Genomic DNA, 17261 nt, shown 5'->3' with positions numbered 1-17261 from the left:
TCGAGGTAACAGCTTTCGAGACATAAATCAAGCCTAGTGAAAGCGGCTTTTGAACATTGCTTTGTGTACGGATTGTTTTCGGGGTCCACGCATAGGCAAATGCTATTCGGACAGTTTTCACAGCCCTCAGGACAATCACGAAAGCAAGGGCATGCAGTGTAACAATCTTAACTTCAGTCAATAAGCTCTCTCAAAATTTTTTTACCTGTAAGGACAGGAGCACACTCAAGCTCACAATATGAGCTGGTGCAATCGCTCAAACATTTTATGTATTTTTCCTCACAAAAATCAAAGCAAACTTCCCCTAGTTCAGCATCACTGAAAGTGACTCCTATACAGATGATGATATCGAATTAACTTACGGGCAATCATCTCTTATGTCCCCACGTTGAGCTTCTATCGCGAATATCAAGAAGTAGATCTTGAGTAACATGACTGATGTTGTCTCTCTTTTAGCTGTCCTTTCAGATCTAAAACGGTAATTTGAACTGAAACTTTTCTGACATTTGCATAACCGAAAGAACAATTGCCACCTTCAATAAGAGTTACTCTTAGTTTCGAAAATATTTGAAGAAAATTAACACGAGTTCATAATTGCTTATCAAAACACACCAATTATAAAATAACCAACATGGATTTCGATTTTCTTTATGTTAGCATAATGAAAAAAGTCAAAAATATTTACGAAAGCTTTTCAGCGCGCGGTTTTCCAATGCTTCATTGCCGGATAAAAGAATTTTTTCCGAATGGATTTCTTTAGTCAGGAAAAAAATCTGATTTTTTCAGGTAAAAAATGATGTTTTTTGAAGAGATAATATCAAAAGCGTTTCTTTTCAGATTAAACTTTGCAATGGGTAGTTCGGATGCGTGCCCATGCGTCTCACAGCCTCCCCAACCCGTTCCATCTCGAAACGTCTTCGCGCCCAGGAAGTTCGACAGATCGAGTCGCTATCGTCCGTCCTCTGGCGCCATCTAACGGTCGAGTTCCAGTTTCTGAAAAGAGGGAAAACCGAAGAATAAGAAAAAGTGATAGTTTTCAGTATCGAGGTTCATCTGCTCTTTTTATGGACGGTGTAAATTCCCGGGTCATTTTCCGACTGTATTGCCCTGTATTCTTACTCTCCTGACTCATTGACTGTAAGATGTGGAGATAGAGTTACGAAAAAATGACCAAATCAAGCACTAACGAGTGGAACTGCACTTGCATTTAGCTTTTTTTGAATTCAAGTGTGCATCCGAAAAAATAAGTTGACTCAATATCTCCCCAAAAAATTAACAAAAAAAGTTTTTTCTTATGAAACTTATCTGTTTTATTTCAATTACAGCGCTGTAAATAAATAACGCACAAGTTTTCTGAGAAATCAAAGGGTTTATTCCTCTTCAATAGGATCAAAAAAGTTTTCGGATCTCGTCTTCATTGAAAGTCTCCCGGCAGTTCGGGCAGTTCTTGGGCTCGAGAGAAATTAGACAGGAATGGCAAAAGGTATGAAAGCATTTCGTGATACAGGAGAGATGGTGAAGATTTTTGTCAAAGCGCTCGTAACAAATTTTGCAGGAGTTCTCTTCTGCTGTATCTTTTTTGCTTGAGAGGGTTCCCTTTTTCTTCAACGCTTCTTTTGTCGTCGCTAAAATCTTGAGCTTTTCTTGATACTGAGTCTTCCTGGCGTTCAATTTGCTCCGCTTGAGTTTCAGAGATTCTAGCTCTTTATCATTTTCTTTGATGGCTGCTTCGGTTTCGTTCAATTTCGCTTCAAAAGATTTCTCCTCGAACTCGATTCGCTTGAGTTGAGCAGACACAGAAACTTTCAGCTGTATTTCGTCCATCTCTCCTTTCATCAGAATTTGTTGGATTGCCTTCACCATCACTTTCAGGTCGATTTCCATTTGGCAAGGAATATCTCCCTTGATCAGAAGTCGAGGGCTGACACGAAGAGCTTCTTCGAGCAATTCACCCATTTGTTTATTTTTGTGGAGCGTTTTCTTTTGCATTTTTCTTTTCAGGTCATCTCTCGTGTACTTCGAGTATGTTTCGAGGACTGTCAGAACGTCCCGTATGTGTAAGCTCATTTTTAGATAAGAAAAAGCCTGGGTTCGTTCTTATATCGAGCTCCCGTTCATGCTCCACTTCAAATTTCATGCTCCAAATAAATCGAGCGAGAAGATCGTACCTAGACGTAAAAGGTATGAAATCTCAGTTTTCTCTTTATTTCTTAGATTATATTTTCTACAGGGCAGTTACAGTAAAAAAAAGTTATGATCGTTTGCCTTCAAAATATTTCCACAATACGCTGAACATCATTGATTGTATTCCATTGGTGAGAATTCTAGTTTTGAGTCCACGGCCAAAAAGTCCAACGAGTCCTTCTTTTTCGATGATATTTTTGGCGCACTGAGCATAGCCAATTTTTTCTGCATTTGTTTGTCGGTACGTCTTTATAAAAAAAAAGTAAGGAGAAATGGCAAGAAAAAGAAAGGAACCTTGAGAACTCGAAGAGAGTTAGAACTGGTATCAGAAACGAGCGAGGCAGCGAAACCGATTCCGGCATTTCGAAGGAGCTTTTGAGCAGTTCCTTCTGGCGTTGGAATCTTTTCTTGAAGCGTATTGTACGTGGCAAACCACGGATAGTGACCAACAAACGTAGCACTCATCGCGCCCATGCTTCCATGCCACAAAGCTGTGGGTGATTTCGCAACTAGAAAAATCGCCCTTATTTGACCTCATCGGCACGCGTGGCCAAGTTTACCTTTCTGACGCAACAGTTTTAGCCCGTCTTTGCCCTCAACTTGCATTGTTGTTTTTAGCGTATCGATTGGCATCAAGGCAACTCGCATCGATGCAGCTGCTGCTGAAGCACCGACGGTTTTGACGGTCATAGGAAGGTCGATAAAGGCGGGATGGTTGTTCATTATTGTCAGCATTCCCGCATTGGCGGCTTTTTCGCGGGTTTTTTTTTGTAAATAAAAATGATGAAAAAATTCCAAAAATTTTGATCGCAAGATTTCAAAGACAAAAAAGACCCGAGCCTGTATCACTGAACCTACTCAGCGGTCCCTGAAGCAGAGCTGGCCCAACTCCTCTGTAAAATCTCCGGATTCCTCCTTGTTTGTAAAGAAGTCTAGCAGCTTCAGCGGTTGAAGTTCCATAGCGGTATTGATAGTTCATGATTGTGCGCATCCACATCAGGGAGCAAACCTGCACCACCATGGCGGAGGCGCCAGCGCCGCCAGATCCAAGCGCTCGTTTTGTTGCCTTGTCGAGAATTTCATTCCAGTCGATTTTTCCAGGTTTTGCTAAACAAAAAAATAGATTGAAAATACAAAAATCTGTCATGAAATACTGTACATTCATTTTCCATAGTATTTTCTCGGTAAATTTCTCTCAACTAGATTTCCCTCTTTGAAAACCGGACTGTAAATAAAGATTAGTCTAGAAAAAAAAATTACCAAAAGATAGCACAATTTCTCTGAGAGGAAATCACGTACTCATCCCCACGTACAGTCAGATTCTCAAGATTCATGAAGTTATTTGTACTCACGATTGACTTTAGCTGCTTCTGCCATGAATTTATTGATTTCGAATAAATGATCGATTCTCTCTCTTTTTTTCCTTGAAGATTTTTGGTTCTTTTGTGTCTTTAGTATAAAAAGCGCGCTAGAACATTCGCTTTTATATTGCGCCGATAAAAATATTTGTCCTCACGAGAAAAAAAAATGGAGATTGATCAAGTGACCCGGCGTGTTCGCCATTGTGATTTTAGCTCAAGAATTGCGTCATTTCATCTTTGGGTGGCTGATTTTCTATGCCAACAGATGAAGTTATTATTTCTATTTTACGACTTTACGTTTTGATATTACGTAATGATCATAAATCGGAAGTAATTGAGCATATCTTTATTATTGATAATTACGGCGTATTATTGGTTCCCAGACAGTAATAGTATTTTTTAGCAGCATCATGAACTTTCAATATTTAAAAATTATTTACAGTAAATGGAGGTCGTACGTGAAGGGCTTCTGGCAATGATTCCAGTACATTCTATCTGGTCGCTTTTTGAATGTAATTCTTGCAGCTACAGGGATTCCACGTGACATCATTTTGCAACGAAAATCCGCAAGGCGTGTAAACTCGTTTTCTCCAGGGGTGCTTTTGGTATCGAAAGACCAGAGCTTCTCGGCAGTAGCGCTTAGACGAGGGTATGTTTGTGACAAGCTAAAAATGATTTCGCTATTTTAGTCCTCGGAGTCTTTTGGAAGTAAGTACCTTTGAGTAGCATCAACATATTCTGCCCATAACGCCGCAGAGCCACCAATGAACAATTCCTTCAGCTCAGGCTTGACTGGATACTTCTCCATATCCACGCTGTAGAAATATTCCCAACCCTTATTAGAGATGTCCCAGTTCTGTCCCCAGTCGAGATACCACGGAGCCAGCAAGATTGATTTATAACCGCCTGAAGTCGTTTTCCTTTTATGAGTTTGAAAAATTTCTTTCCTATGAAAAGTTCATTCTATTTTCAAAATCATTCATGAGAGTTTGCTTCCAGTCCCACTGAGCAAAGTCCTTCCAAATCCCAATTATTGAGTTTTCTTTTATGTTCAATCCGAGCTCCTCGTCTTCAGGAAATCCATTGTACCAAGCTTCCTCCCAGACCATGTATTTGAATTTGTTCTTTTCGCAAATTTCAAATAATCGCCCATTCCAATATTGCTGTAAATCTTCTTCCCGCATTATATCTTTCTAAAAAATTGAAATAACGAAATTTTCATTCTTCGAGTTATTAGTTAGCGAAAGAAAAACCATAATTATGACAAATAATTTTATACCTGTCCAATATTTTTAGCTTTAAGAAAATTGGCTTAAGTTAAAGACTACATCTAATTGCTAGATTCCGGAAGTACACTGAAGCAATCTAGTACCTTCATCATGAACTTTGCAATCTTCTCATTCTGCTTATAACAGGTTGAGTCCACCTCATCCCCTCCAAGATGAATGTACTCATCGTGAAACACCTCTCTTAACTCTCCCCAGAGCTCGTCAAAATGCTTGTAAGTTTCTTCGTTGCTTGGATCCATCGATCTTTTCGTCATTTCATTCGCATATCCGTTGCACGCCGCTAGAAAATCTTCCGGTCGACCCTTTGCCCAAGCATCTGCATGGCCAGGCGAGTCGAATTCGGGAACAACTCGGATTCCTCGAACTCGTGCGTATTCAATTACGTCTTTGATGTCTTTGATGGTGTAGATGTGGTTCATCGAAAAAGCCCCCTTTTCAGCCAGTTCTGGGAATTTCTTGCCCATGTATGGGAAAGATTCGCGGTCGACAATGTGCCATTGAAAAACGTTGAGTTTGTTCATCGACATCCCGGCTATATGAGCTTTGATGATATTCAGTGGGAGGTAATGACGAGCTGTGTCCAACATCAATCCCCGATGGATGAATCTTTTGAGAGTTTTTTATAAGAATTTTTAAATAAAAAAAACTATTAAAAAACTATGAAAATATTTTTTTCTAAAAATAATAAGTCGCCGATATTAATCAAAATTAAACCTTTCCTAGGAGCATCCTCAATTATTCCATCCTTGATCGCCGGTTTCTCCTCCTCAACAATAATACTCTGTATCACCGTTTCTAGCGCATGAAGAATTCCCCAATTTTCAGCCGCTTCAATTTTCACCTCTCCATTTTTGACAGTGACCTTATACTCTTCCTTCATTTCCTGACTTGGCCACTCAGAACAGCTCTTGAAACTGACAGAAATTTTCGATGCGACCTTGTCAGAGCCTTCGAAGCTTGCAAATGTCTTTTCTTCGCCCGAATTCGAGATGAAACATTTCCCAGTGTATTCTTTCAAGAGATTTTCGTAGTAGAGAAGTCGTTCTGTAAGTATTTCGCACTCTTTCTTGATCTCAATGAAGATATTTTTGTCGAGAAAAGTGAAGGTTTTTTCTTCTCTTCGGATTTTTGGAATGGGCCAAATTGATCCAGTGTATCTAAATATGGTAATTTGAATATAGAATAAAATAATTATTATCATTTGATTATTTTAATAACATATAATTATCATGTTAAATATTATCAAGGGTTGTTTTTTTTTAATCAAAGATCAGTTTCTGGGCTCTAAAAAACTATTTAATTTGAAGTTCATTTTCGATTTTTTTTATCAAGAAAGAATAAAATCTACAAAAAATGTCCCGATTTATGGTTTCTGCGAAATCTTGTTACCTTTCCCATAAAAGCCCTTTACAACTTCCCTCGCGGCTACTGATCTGTTCCACCTTCACTTCTTTGTGTTTCTTATTCTCTTCCACATTTTCCGTGTGTCTGGTCAGCAAAATCACTTGTACAGTCAGCACTAGTACGAAAAGCCCGTACAGAAATGCCTGCTGATTTTGCCCCGTCAAAAACATTATTTTACGATACTGTTTTTTTATAACAAACGATAGAACATCGAAAAAATGAGCAGATTACAATGGGCAAACAAGGGCGGAGTTATTTGCCCGGACGGAATTTGTTATTTGCAAATATTGGAATATAATACGTCTTTATCTTTTTTCTCCTCTAAGTGTTTAACTCTAACTTTCGAATTAAGAAAAGCACAGGCGATCCTGGCCGCGGGGCAAGAGGGGCTCAAGAATTGGTGGTGGAGTGATACACCAGGATTGTATCTCCCTGGCGCCAAATTTGAAAATGACGAAAATCGACTGAAATATTTATCCCAGCGCTTCTCTTAAAACATAAATAATGTTTGAAAGGTGTCTTTTCCTGAATTTCTGGCTTTGATGAGTAGAAAAAAGGGAATAGTTTTAATTTTTTGGAAAAATCTACGCGAATGTAAATGAGCTATAATTTGAAAAGATGACCCATTTAAAATGAGCCATTTATAAAAAAAAGCCCTCTTAGAAGGTAAATTTATTCAAAAATGATAATTAAGGCCAGTATCTGATTATTCGAAATAGAAATTAAAAACCGTCAAGAAGAAAGATTCTGAGGAGTAATGACATATTCTGTCGAGCTTTTCTTGAGTTCATACTGAACTCGACATGTTTGAAAATCAAACAAATAGTTTTCTTACTGAATTTAGGTGCCAAAACTTTATTCAAAAGAAAAAAGAGACTTTACTGGTTCTTTTTTTTCTTTTCAAAATGATCTGGTTGTCATTATTGGCAACACTATCTGGAATAGCAGGTCAAGAGAGTAGTGGCGACTTCGAAAATGTCGCAGTCGAAGGTAGGCCAAACGTCTTTGTTGTTTCTTTTTAGTTTCAAGCAGACATAAAAAAATCTATTTCAGTCGATCCATCATGCACCGACAGATTCGTCGATTGCGAAAGAATTGGAAGAAACGAGAAAGCCTGCTCTCCAAATTCCAAATTTTCCACTTACTGCTGTGCAACCTGCCGAAAAAATTTTGACGGAAGTTCGGATGGTATAGAAAATGGTGAACCCACAATTGTTAGTAGCGAGGACAACGACGATGATGCTGAAATGAAAACGATGTTTCAAGGACACCTTTTTGGAAAAGTCAGTTCTGACGAAAACGATGACCTTCGTGTTGATTTCAAAGTTAATTTTACCCAAAATACGCTTCGAAAATTGGTCAATATCGAGCAAAACAAAGTCGTTTTTTCTTCCGTCAAGCTTCCATATGATGCTGCTAAAGCAGTTTGCAAGCTCCTTGGGGGAGTGTTACCCTTGCCAAAGACAAGTCAGGAAAATGAGGTAGTCGCTGAGATATTACGAAAAAATTCGTTTACTTCCACATGGCTTGGCACCTCGATTGCTGATGCTACAGGGATAATTTCAAAAAAATTTTTGCGGGTCCGGAAATCATAAAAAATCTGAAAGTGCAGTTTTCTTGAGCTCGTCGAGACGAGTCGAATGATGGGTCAAACTTTTGATGACTCCAATGATTAACCGGTTAGCCGGCAATTTCCCGGAAAATACATTTCCGGTCGCCGTTTTTGTTCTAGGAATGCTAGAATGACAAAAAAAGCGGGAAACTGGTCCTTGAAGTTAGTTCTTGTGTGGGTGAAAAAATGAGAATCATATCTCTAACCATAAGATGCTTATCACCAAAATTCTATTTTCTTATGAAAATGGGACCGAAAATTAGGAAGGTGCAGCAACAACGAAATACATACAAAATTTAGAATTTTTATCGTTAAAAAAAGTTTCGCTATATATTTGACCAATATCTTTTTGCCCATAGTAGAACTGACCATAAGGATCAGTTTCCGGGTTCATTCATCATCTTAGCATTTCTAGAACAAAAACGGCGAGCGGAAACGTATTTTCCGGTAACAAGCCGGTTAACCGGTCAATCCTTGGAGTTATCAAGAGTTTGACCCACCATTCGACTCGTCTCAACAAGCTGAAGAAAACTGCACTTTCAGAATTTTTACGATTTTCAGACCCGCAAAAATTTTTCTGAAATCATCAGGGCTTGCCTTTCAGAATTTCAAAGAAAATCTAATGCCACTTCTAACGTCTCACGGGGGATGGTCCCTCACGAATAAAGCTTATAAAGAACATTTTATCTGCGTCCGAGAAAAGAAAAAGCAGTGCCGGAATATATCTGATGTGTTTTTTTCACTCAATGGTTATCTGCAAGTCCTTTTTAAAAATGATTCCAACTGGCAATCGGACGAAATCGATTCATTTGATTCTTTTTCTGAAGGAGACGTTTTTCGATATTCTTGCCGCAGTAAGATCAGAAAATACAAACCTTGGCGAAAACAAGTAACTTCGATAGGTCTGTCCATTTCAAAATCATTGATTTTAAGTCGGACAGCATTCAACTCCTCTGCACTGAAATCAACAAAGAAAGATTTGACTGGGTCGAGTGCAATAATGATTATTGCACCTCATTTATTCGATACCCCTGGCTCGATGAGACGATGATGAAACCGGAAAGTATCCAAACTATGATGTGCAACAAACCTTATTAGATCCCGAAATTTAAATAAAATCCAAATAATATTTGCGATGCTCGTTTGTTTATTTTATGTCCAGCGTCAAAAGAAAGATGCTGAGGAAGGATGATTATAATTGCTAATCTTGTTCTTTTTCAAAACTGAAATCGACTTATTTGAAAATCAAATAAATAGTTTTACTTTCTGAATTAACTTGGGATTACTTTATTCATAAGAAAAAAAAAGAGATTAGACTCTAATCATTAGAGTTAACGAGTTTCTCTACTAGAAAATGATCTGGTTGACATTATTTGCAACACTGCTGGCTGGCATAGCTGCGCTAAACGACAATCAAGAGATTCGACGAGGTGAGTTCACAAGATCACTTAAAACTTTTGAAATTATTAGTGTCACGTGGTTATGGACTCGACTCTGATGGCGATGGTATTCCCGATAATCTTGACAATGATGATGACAATGATGGTATTCCTGACGTTTCTGAGGATGATGATGGTGATGGAATCCCTAACAAACTCGACTATGATGATGATGGTGATGGAATTCCCGATACCGACGACGACGACGCCTTTGATGGAATCCCTAATTTTAAAGACGATGATGATAATGGTGATGGAATACCAGACAGCGAGAAGGATCAAGACTGGAATAGTATGGACGACGAAAGTGATGAGTATGGTGAACCTACGGTTACTAGTAGGGGAGACAATGACAAGGATGCTGGTATAAAATCGATTTTTGAAGGAAGCATTCGTGGCAAATTTAATACAACCGAGTTCGATGAGCTGAATGTTGATTTCAAAGTAAATTTTGACGAAAATACGCTTCGAAAAATCATCAATATCGAGCACAGCGGCGTCGCTATTTCTTCGGTCCCACTTCCCTATGATGCTGCGGAAGCAGTTTGCAAACTCCTTGGCGGTACACTTCCCTCGCCAAAGACAATACAGGAAAATGAAGAAGTGGCTGATATATTATTGGAAAACTCGTTCACATCCACGTGGCTTGGCTTGTCGATAAGTGATGCTACAGCGATTTGCTTTGATAATTTCAACGAAGATCTTATGCCGCTACTGATGTCTAACAGGAAATGGTCCCTCAAGTCGAGGTCTTCAAAAGGAAATTTTATCTGCGTCCCAGAAAAGAAAAAACAATGCCGGAATATATCCGATGTGTTTGCTGGATTGAATGCTTACTTGCAGGTCCTTTTTATAAACACTTCCGACTGGGAAGACGAAATTGATTCATTTGATTCTTTCTCTGAGGGAGACGTTCTTCGATACTCTTGCCGCGGTAAGATAAGGAACTAAAAGCCATGGCGAAAATCGGTAAATTTTTGAGCTATTCAATAAAAATAATTGATTCTAGTCGGACAGCATTCAACTCCTCTGTACTGAAATCAGCAAAGACCTTTTCGACTGGGTTGAATGCAACGATGATGATTGCACCTTATTTATTCGATACCCCTGGCTTGATGAGACGATGAGGGAGCCGGAAAGTATCAAAACTATGATGTGCAAAAGACCATTTTAAAACCTGTATTGAATGAATTTGAATACATTTTGCTTTATTTTTATTTATTTATTTTTATGTTAAAGGTGAGGTAGAAGGTGTGAGGCGCGGAGAAAACGGGTCTACCGGTGACCCACACACCCGAAAAAGGCACTGAAGAAGAAGTGAGATGGTGTGTTCAAAATAACGGCGGAATGAGCCAGGCTTATAAATATAATAATAATTTATAAATTATAATAAATGTTTTTTTTTTGATAAGCAGCTAGGTCCTTGAGCAATCTCTTGAACCAGCGGTAGGTACAGTACGTTACAGTGAGTTTTTTCGTATATACAGTATTTGATGACTCATTTATTAGTTAATTGAGTCATTAGAGATGAGTCAATAGTAATGACTCATTGGAATCTAGTTTTAATCCATGAATTTGGCTAAAACCGGGGGCGGAGGGATGAAATTTTCACATTAGTTTGAACTTATGGTTTTGTTGAGATATGAAAAAATAAAAGTAGATAGTAATAAATATGATGAGGAACTAAAATGGAAGATAGGAGAATTATCAAAATACCCAGTTGGCTCTTTTTTTATCAAGTTTGAAGACATAGGTTTTACATGATACATTTATGATGTATTGATAGTAGTTTAAGTTGGAGCCGGGACCAGCCGGGAAAGGTTGAATATTTTTTGGGATTTTCATGCTTGGATAGTAGGTCGGGATCTTTTAGTTGGTGAATATGAATTGACATATTTTTTATGCTATGCTGTGTAGTTTTCGTTCTTTGGTTGTGTAAATTTTAAATAAGATGAAGCTGAAAATTTGGGTAAAACATACGCCGGTTGTGAAATGAGGCAGCAAGGTAATGAGGATGATGGTGACATTTTTTGGCAGTGCTGATGGTAGCGGCTGAGGGCAGTAGAGAGAGATAGATCCGTTGGTGAGGGAGATCATTTGATCATGACAGCTCACTGCTCGGCGGCTCTCTGTACTCCTGAAGACATGTTATTTTGAGAAAAAAAGGTTTTTACTGACCTCTAAAAATGATGAAGAATAATCATCACTGCGTCTCTTCCTCGAGAATAAATCATCATTGGGGTTGATGATGTCTTCTTCGCTGTCATATTCCGAATTGTAGTACTCGGGTTCGTCATTTGGCCCCGGTGAACTGAAAGATTCATTGAAATCAAGGAAGATTATTTTCGACCTCGAATCGAGGCCGTCTTTTTTGTTAATCAGTTAAACTTTTAAGAGTCCCCTGCACGATGAAGAGTGCCAAAAGGGATTCTTAAATTAGTGATTCAAAGATAACCGCAAGTTATCCGAACGAAACTTACGGCAAAGGTTCAATCTTGTTGAAATCCGTCCTAGTACACAATTATTAGATCACCAAACCACTCATTTAGGTATTAAGAAGAGTACTTACAAATGATAGTCTTCATAGGTGTATCGAGGCGTCAAACGAGCTTTGAGACGGGTGTTTCGCCCAAGTCTTCGGCAAGAAGCACAACAAAACTTGGCGATTTTGGACTTTGGAGAGCAGAAATTATCGTTGCTGGCGATTTTTTCGCACATAGCGGATTTGTCGATGCAAAATGACTCGGCTGAAAGAATTTCAATGAGGAAAAATGTCGATCGAGATTTCTTACTTTGTTGACAAGAAACGTAACAAGCTGCTCTTCTCTCCGGGACAAACGAGTTTTCGCGGTAGCATTGTTCATCCCCAACAACTTCCTTCCCTCTTCGGCACTCGACTACTCGTTCCTTGTATCCATCACCGCAAGTGACGCTACAAGGCGAATACTCTCCACTGTGCCATTTTGGGGTGCACGGAACTGGCTTGCAGGGGTTCGATTCGGCAGGCTTGTTCGGTAGGTGCGCGCAGTAATAATCGTCGACGATGTTTTTCTAGAAAAAGTGATCAGGAGTGGTAATAGGCAAATTCGCTTACGTCGCCGTTTCTGCAGTAGACTTTACGGTACCGGTATCGCTCGTCACCGCACTGATTGATTGGGCAGCTACCCCATTTGCCAGGGGACCACTCGTAGAACGGGCAAGGAGCGCACTAGAACTTTTTGAAGATCAATGACCGAAAGTCGTTTCTTACCGGCTGTGGTCGGGGATATTTCGGTTTTTTCAGCATATTGCAATCATCGTCATTATGTCTGTTTCCTGTCCTTCTCGATTTGCAGACAAAGATTGGCTTTTTCACTCGATTTTTCATCGCGCATCCTCGGGCATCATTGGGAGGGCAACTCTTCCAGCCATCATGCTCCCACACGAAGTCGTTTTGGGCATTTTCTATCGCGCTGCGATGGACATTGTATTGATACTGGATTCGGACACCCTTCTTTGCTTTTTTTCCTCGAGTCACTTCGACCTTGGGAAAAATGAGTGAAGGAGGATAAAAGAGATCTCACCTCGACTTGAATTTCGCTAACAGTATGGGACTGTCCCTCAGTTCTGATGCTTGGAATGACTCTTGGAGATCGCTTTCTTCGATTTCGCGATGATTTTCCATAGTGGCCTGATTGAACTTGATTCACAGAAAACTGAGCGCCGCCGATAGCTGCTTCATGGCCAAATTCTACGCGGCGTTTTCGGCGGGACTGTTCTTCAAGAGGCCACATTTGGTATTCTTTGTTTGACTGCTTGTCGGTGAAAACTTAAAATTACGGTTGAAGTGTTGGAATCGAAAGAAGGCACTTACAGATCTTGTAGTATCGCGTTCTTGCTTTGATGCTCAAAACAATTCCATATGCATTAGCTGGAATTGTCAGCGCAGCTCGTTTCGTTGATTTTCTAAAAATATTTTGATAATTTTTTCTTCTTTTATGTGGCGGCAGAATTATTGCCCATTAAAAGTCGGATGGGCTTGATTGACAAATTCTATCGACAGGTGCACGTGAGACGAGACCCCTGCGCAGAGATCAAAGCCGCTCGTAACTCATACGCGTTACAATTTTTAAGCACTAATAATTATCCGTCAGCAAAGGTCTTCTTACGAAAGCAGTTGTAAACTGAGAAAGTTTATCCGCTGCTTTAGCTATTTCCTTGTCACGACACAATTTGTCCCCCTTCCTCAGTAAAAAGATGGACCAAGGTTATTAAGAACAAGAAAAAAAAGTTAACAAGGAGGGAATGAAAAAGCTAATTTTGACGCGTCCGGGGGTAATAAGAGGCCGCTACGGGAGGTTTATTCTTGTGGAAAATTGACATCAACGAGGAGAACTATAAATTTCACAGGCTGAGTCACCAGTTAGCCCAATCTGATGCCCCAAGTGCATAAGCAAAAGACCACTTGACCTAGTTTTTCGACTCAGAGTACATTCTTATCACTCATGTCCCACGGGTATCGCCTTGTTCTTGATTTTTCTTATCATCCCGGCTTACTTTGATTATCAAAAATCAGACCGCAAGACAAAAAAGAAGCCCGTGGAAAAAGGTGTTCACGTGCTGACTCATCTTCCTCGTCTGGGTTAATTATGATGTGTGAATAATTCTAGAGTTCGTTCAAAGGTAACTTACTTGCTCTTTCCCTTGACAGTTTCTGCCCCTCGCTGCTCTTGGCACTGAGATCCATCGCCACCACAAACTCCGCATTCGTCAACTTGTTTTCTTCCGCCTCTGCGTCCCTCGCAATCCACTTGTTGACACTTTCCTTGGACACAGATGCCGCCATGTGGGACTCGGTAATCGCAAAATGTTCCATCAGGGACCCACTGGTCCTCTTCTCGTACAGGTCTTTTGGGCCAAATAATCTCCGGCTCAGAGCCGTAGATTTTGCAGCTCAAGTGGCAGCTTAAATTTGAAATTAGTTTCTTTTGATCATAATTGGCTGCGGTTTCCGGGTCACGGTTAAAAGCTCTGGTGAACTTTTTTGAGTTCAAAAAACTTACGGATTATCATTATGGTTCGGAACAAAGGGAATCATGTTAGAATTGCCTGTCTTCTTATAACAGGCATCAATTCTTTTGTCGACTGGCTCCACGCACTCATGAGTGTTGCAAACCATGAAGTCGGTATCATCCCCTTCGCATTCGAAAGAATTTCCAGTGCTACAGCTTCTCGTTCGCAGCCGCGTACCAGTTCCGCACTCGACGTTGCAAGTGGACCATGTTGACCAGTTGGAGAAGTAACCCGGTCGCTGGTAAGAACCAATATCGTGGCCGATGCAAGTGCCAGAGAAGCATTTTCCTTCTTGGCCGTTTCCAAGTGGACAGGGGGTTGATTCGGCTGGAGCATCCTTGGAAAAAATATAAAAAATGAATAGAAGAAAACTTATTTTTACCTTGGTTCGGCAAAGAGCTGGATTCTGAGGAGTCTTGCACCACAAGTTCTGGCAAAATTTGCTCTCACTTGGGTACTGTCCCTCTGGACATCTCGTCCACTCCGCTCCAAATGTCTGTTGACATTGTTGATCAGCAGTGAAGATAGTCAAGTCAACGATTGGTACCGTGCTTCTGACTTGATTCTGCATGCGATTGGATCGGAATCCGGGACGATGTTGAATTTCATTGGCTTTTTCCAAGCATTGGCTGCCTTTCTTTACGTAGCTTTCTCCCAATTCTCGATTTGAGCAAATCGACCAAGTGAAGCTTCCAAATTTCGAATTGACCTGCGCAGCCATCATGGAATTCTCCGCAATGGCATCGGCGCAAGCGTTGCCTGGATCACCATCGTGAGTTCGAATGCCAAGAAGATGCCCGAGCTCGTGAGCGATGACGAAAGCGGTCGCGACTCCTTCTTCGATGACGATGGCGCCTGGACACTCGGTCTTTGAGTACGGATTGGGGGAGCAGATCTTGTCGATTGTCGCCATTCCTAAGATCAAATAATGAAGAAAAGGGTTGATTTTGCGAGGAACACCGGACAGATACAAATCACCATAATTTCGATGAGTTTTTCTAGCGAGAAAATTTCCCATCGAAAATAAAGGGGCTCAGGTACCTTTACAATCGGTGCCTGAATACGGTATGAATTGTCTTTTATCTTTTTGTCCAGATCATCCTCAAAAGCTTAGGTTTTCTCTGCATCTCACAGGTTTAGTTAAATCACGTGATGAAAAAAGTTATGGTCGAAAATTTTTCTTTTTGAAAATTATTCGAAATTTTCAAACATGCAAAATTTATTTGAATGAAACGAGTTTTACAACGAAAAATACGCTTTTTTGAGTTAATTTTTGTTCAACCCGGCAAATGCGTAAAATATGTTTCAAATGTGCTACCTTTGATTTCATGTTGTGTGGAACCTACGGTAAGTTACAGTTATTTTAGTTGGTGTGAGTAATCTTTTTATTTGATCTCCAGAATTAAGGATCTACCAGGCGATATTGGGACCTATCGCTCGGCTGATCTTTTTAAGAAAGTTAGTCGTTCTTTTCTACTGTTAAATCTACTGTGAATTCTAAAGGGGATACATACCCGCTGGACCAAAAGGCCTCCTGGTTAGAAGGATGCTAGCGTGCTTCGTTTCTCCATCTCCGTTTTTCTTTCCGGGTTCCCAGAAAGGCGTAAAACCATTTCTCCCCGAGTGGCTGCAGAACTCCATCAGCGTTTCCTGCGCGCCATTGTAAGACATGATGCTATCGGTCTCTCGCTTTTCCAGTTTTTGCACTTTGCCGACTCGGTGAAAGTGGAATCGAGAAGTCAACGAGCTGTGCTTGTAGATATCGTTGGTGTATTTCATCAAAGCGTCGATGTATTTTTCGAGCGAGTATTCCCGCCCGGCAGCATCGTTCGTCTGCTTCTTGTTCACAATCTCCTGATAGTGCTGCACCAGGTCATCGCCAACGGTGACCTCGATAGTGACGTTCAAGGCTGGCTTCTTCATGTTGCTGCGGGTCGGCAAGCTCGAGCGAAATGCAGCAGCAGCTCGACGAGAACGCGAGCGACGAGATGATGGAGGGAGGAAATCGAAGGTATCTCTAACGAGGGAATTTGAGTTTTTCGTTGCTGAAAATATTTTTATGGAAAAATAAAAAAGCGGCTATTTCGTTTTTCCTTCATTCTTTGCGAGAAAAGAATCGGTTCAAGAGACATGTGATAAGTACCAAAAAATTACTCACCGCCCCAAAATGCGGGGGAAGCTAATGTCACGGTTTATCTCCGCACATAAAGTAAAATTTATAGTCGCGCGCTGCCTGAAAATTATGATTTGCCGAGAATTAATCCGAAGGCATTTCCACGACTTACACAAGACCGAGTTCACATCGTCGTCCAGTCGATAGATGACGTGAGCTCGTCTCTGGCTGGAGTCTTCCAAATGGTCCAGGATCCAGAGCTCGTCGTCCATGTGGATCATGCCTGACCACAGACCGCTGAGAAATGGGTTCGAAATAAGTTGAAGAAAAAACAAAATTAGAAGAAATAAACTAATGAGTCAGCAAAACGACTGCGATTCTGACGTGCCTGGGCTTGAACTCATCGTTTCTATTTAGATTTGTTTTTATCAACGCTTCTGCGTTGTGGACAAGTCCGAACCCAAAACAATCACTCAAAGTCGCCTCGCTGTCGTCCTGTCCGACCACTCGGCCGGAATAGAACTTGCATCCGGAGTCGCTACCAGAGTCCAAAGTCACTGCGAAGCGAAGGTCGTTTGAATCGGCCGTTTTAAAGGTGAAGTAGTGCTCGAATTCGTCATCGTCTGAAATCGTCTGTTTCGGAATGAAAAAAAGATTTCTAGTGAAGGAAGCCCTAGTTGCTGCTACGTGAGTATCTACCGGAGAAGCTCTGACGGGTGGTACCCCTCTAGTCCCATTAACCACTTGTCGATCAAGCCGCGATTCCGGCGAGAAAAAGTGAACACTCATCTAACTTTCTTCAAACTC

General features: G+C 40.5%; 5 protein-coding genes across 7 annotated transcripts; all 5 read right to left on the bottom strand.

The window, feature by feature from the left end:
• Window positions 1–1389: 1389 nt before the first annotated feature.
• On the bottom strand, window positions 1390–1956 carry LOC145701131 (uncharacterized). Its single transcript, XM_081778359.1, has one exon. It carries the CDS (start codon window positions 1954–1956, stop codon window positions 1390–1392), a length of 567 nt encoding a protein of 188 aa, XP_081634485.1.
• A 233-nt stretch (window positions 1957–2189) lies between these two features.
• LOC145703237 (uncharacterized) lies at window positions 2190–2991 on the bottom strand. The gene is made up of 3 exons (XM_081780573.1): window positions 2745–2991; window positions 2479–2693; window positions 2190–2431 (listed from the first exon to the last, which is right to left on the bottom strand). The coding sequence occupies exons 1-3, from the start codon at window positions 2917–2919 to the stop codon at window positions 2252–2254; spliced, it is 570 nt and encodes a 189-aa protein (XP_081636699.1). The 5' UTR covers window positions 2920–2991; the 3' UTR covers window positions 2190–2251.
• Window positions 2992–3892: 901 nt separating this feature from the next.
• On the bottom strand, window positions 3893–5436 carry LOC145703238 (beta-hexosaminidase A-like). The gene is made up of 3 exons (XM_081780574.1): window positions 4918–5436; window positions 4262–4738; window positions 3893–4210 (listed from the first exon to the last, which is right to left on the bottom strand). The coding sequence occupies exons 1-2, from the start codon at window positions 5419–5421 to the stop codon at window positions 4493–4495; spliced, it is 750 nt and encodes a 249-aa protein (XP_081636700.1). The 5' UTR covers window positions 5422–5436; the 3' UTR covers window positions 3893–4210; window positions 4262–4492.
• On the bottom strand, window positions 5421–6610 carry LOC145701130 (uncharacterized). The gene is made up of 3 exons (XM_081778358.1): window positions 6224–6610; window positions 5549–5991; window positions 5421–5440 (listed from the first exon to the last, which is right to left on the bottom strand). Exons 1-3 carry the CDS (start codon window positions 6406–6408, stop codon window positions 5421–5423), a joined length of 648 nt encoding a protein of 215 aa, XP_081634484.1. The 5' UTR covers window positions 6409–6610.
• A 3905-nt stretch (window positions 6611–10515) lies between these two features.
• LOC145704122 (A disintegrin and metalloproteinase with thrombospondin motifs 2-like) lies at window positions 10516–16746 on the bottom strand. Of its 3 annotated transcripts, XM_081781558.1 has the most exons (15): window positions 16627–16746; window positions 15856–16386; window positions 15660–15683; window positions 14724–15256; window positions 14332–14678; window positions 13961–14233; window positions 13143–13234; window positions 12853–13097; window positions 12540–12812; window positions 12384–12497; window positions 12082–12340; window positions 11859–12036; window positions 11770–11799; window positions 11468–11600; window positions 10516–11426 (listed from the first exon to the last, which is right to left on the bottom strand). In XM_081781558.1, exons 1-15 carry the CDS (start codon window positions 16733–16735, stop codon window positions 11391–11393), a joined length of 3177 nt encoding a protein of 1058 aa, XP_081637684.1. In that variant the 5' UTR covers window positions 16736–16746; the 3' UTR covers window positions 10516–11390. The 3 variants fall into 3 exon arrangements, with proteins under 3 accessions (XP_081637684.1, XP_081637686.1, XP_081637685.1); XM_081781560.1 differs by lacking the exon at window positions 11770–11799; XM_081781559.1 differs by lacking the exon at window positions 15660–15683.
• Between the last annotated feature and the right edge of the window lie 515 nt (window positions 16747–17261).

This window comes from Oikopleura dioica, chromosome PAR (assembly GCF_907165135.1).
Source record: "Oikopleura dioica chromosome PAR, OKI2018_I68_1.0, whole genome shotgun sequence".
Lineage (NCBI taxonomy): Eukaryota > Metazoa > Chordata > Appendicularia > Copelata > Oikopleuridae > Oikopleura > Oikopleura dioica.
This window is presented reverse-complemented; position numbering and strand designations above follow the sequence as displayed.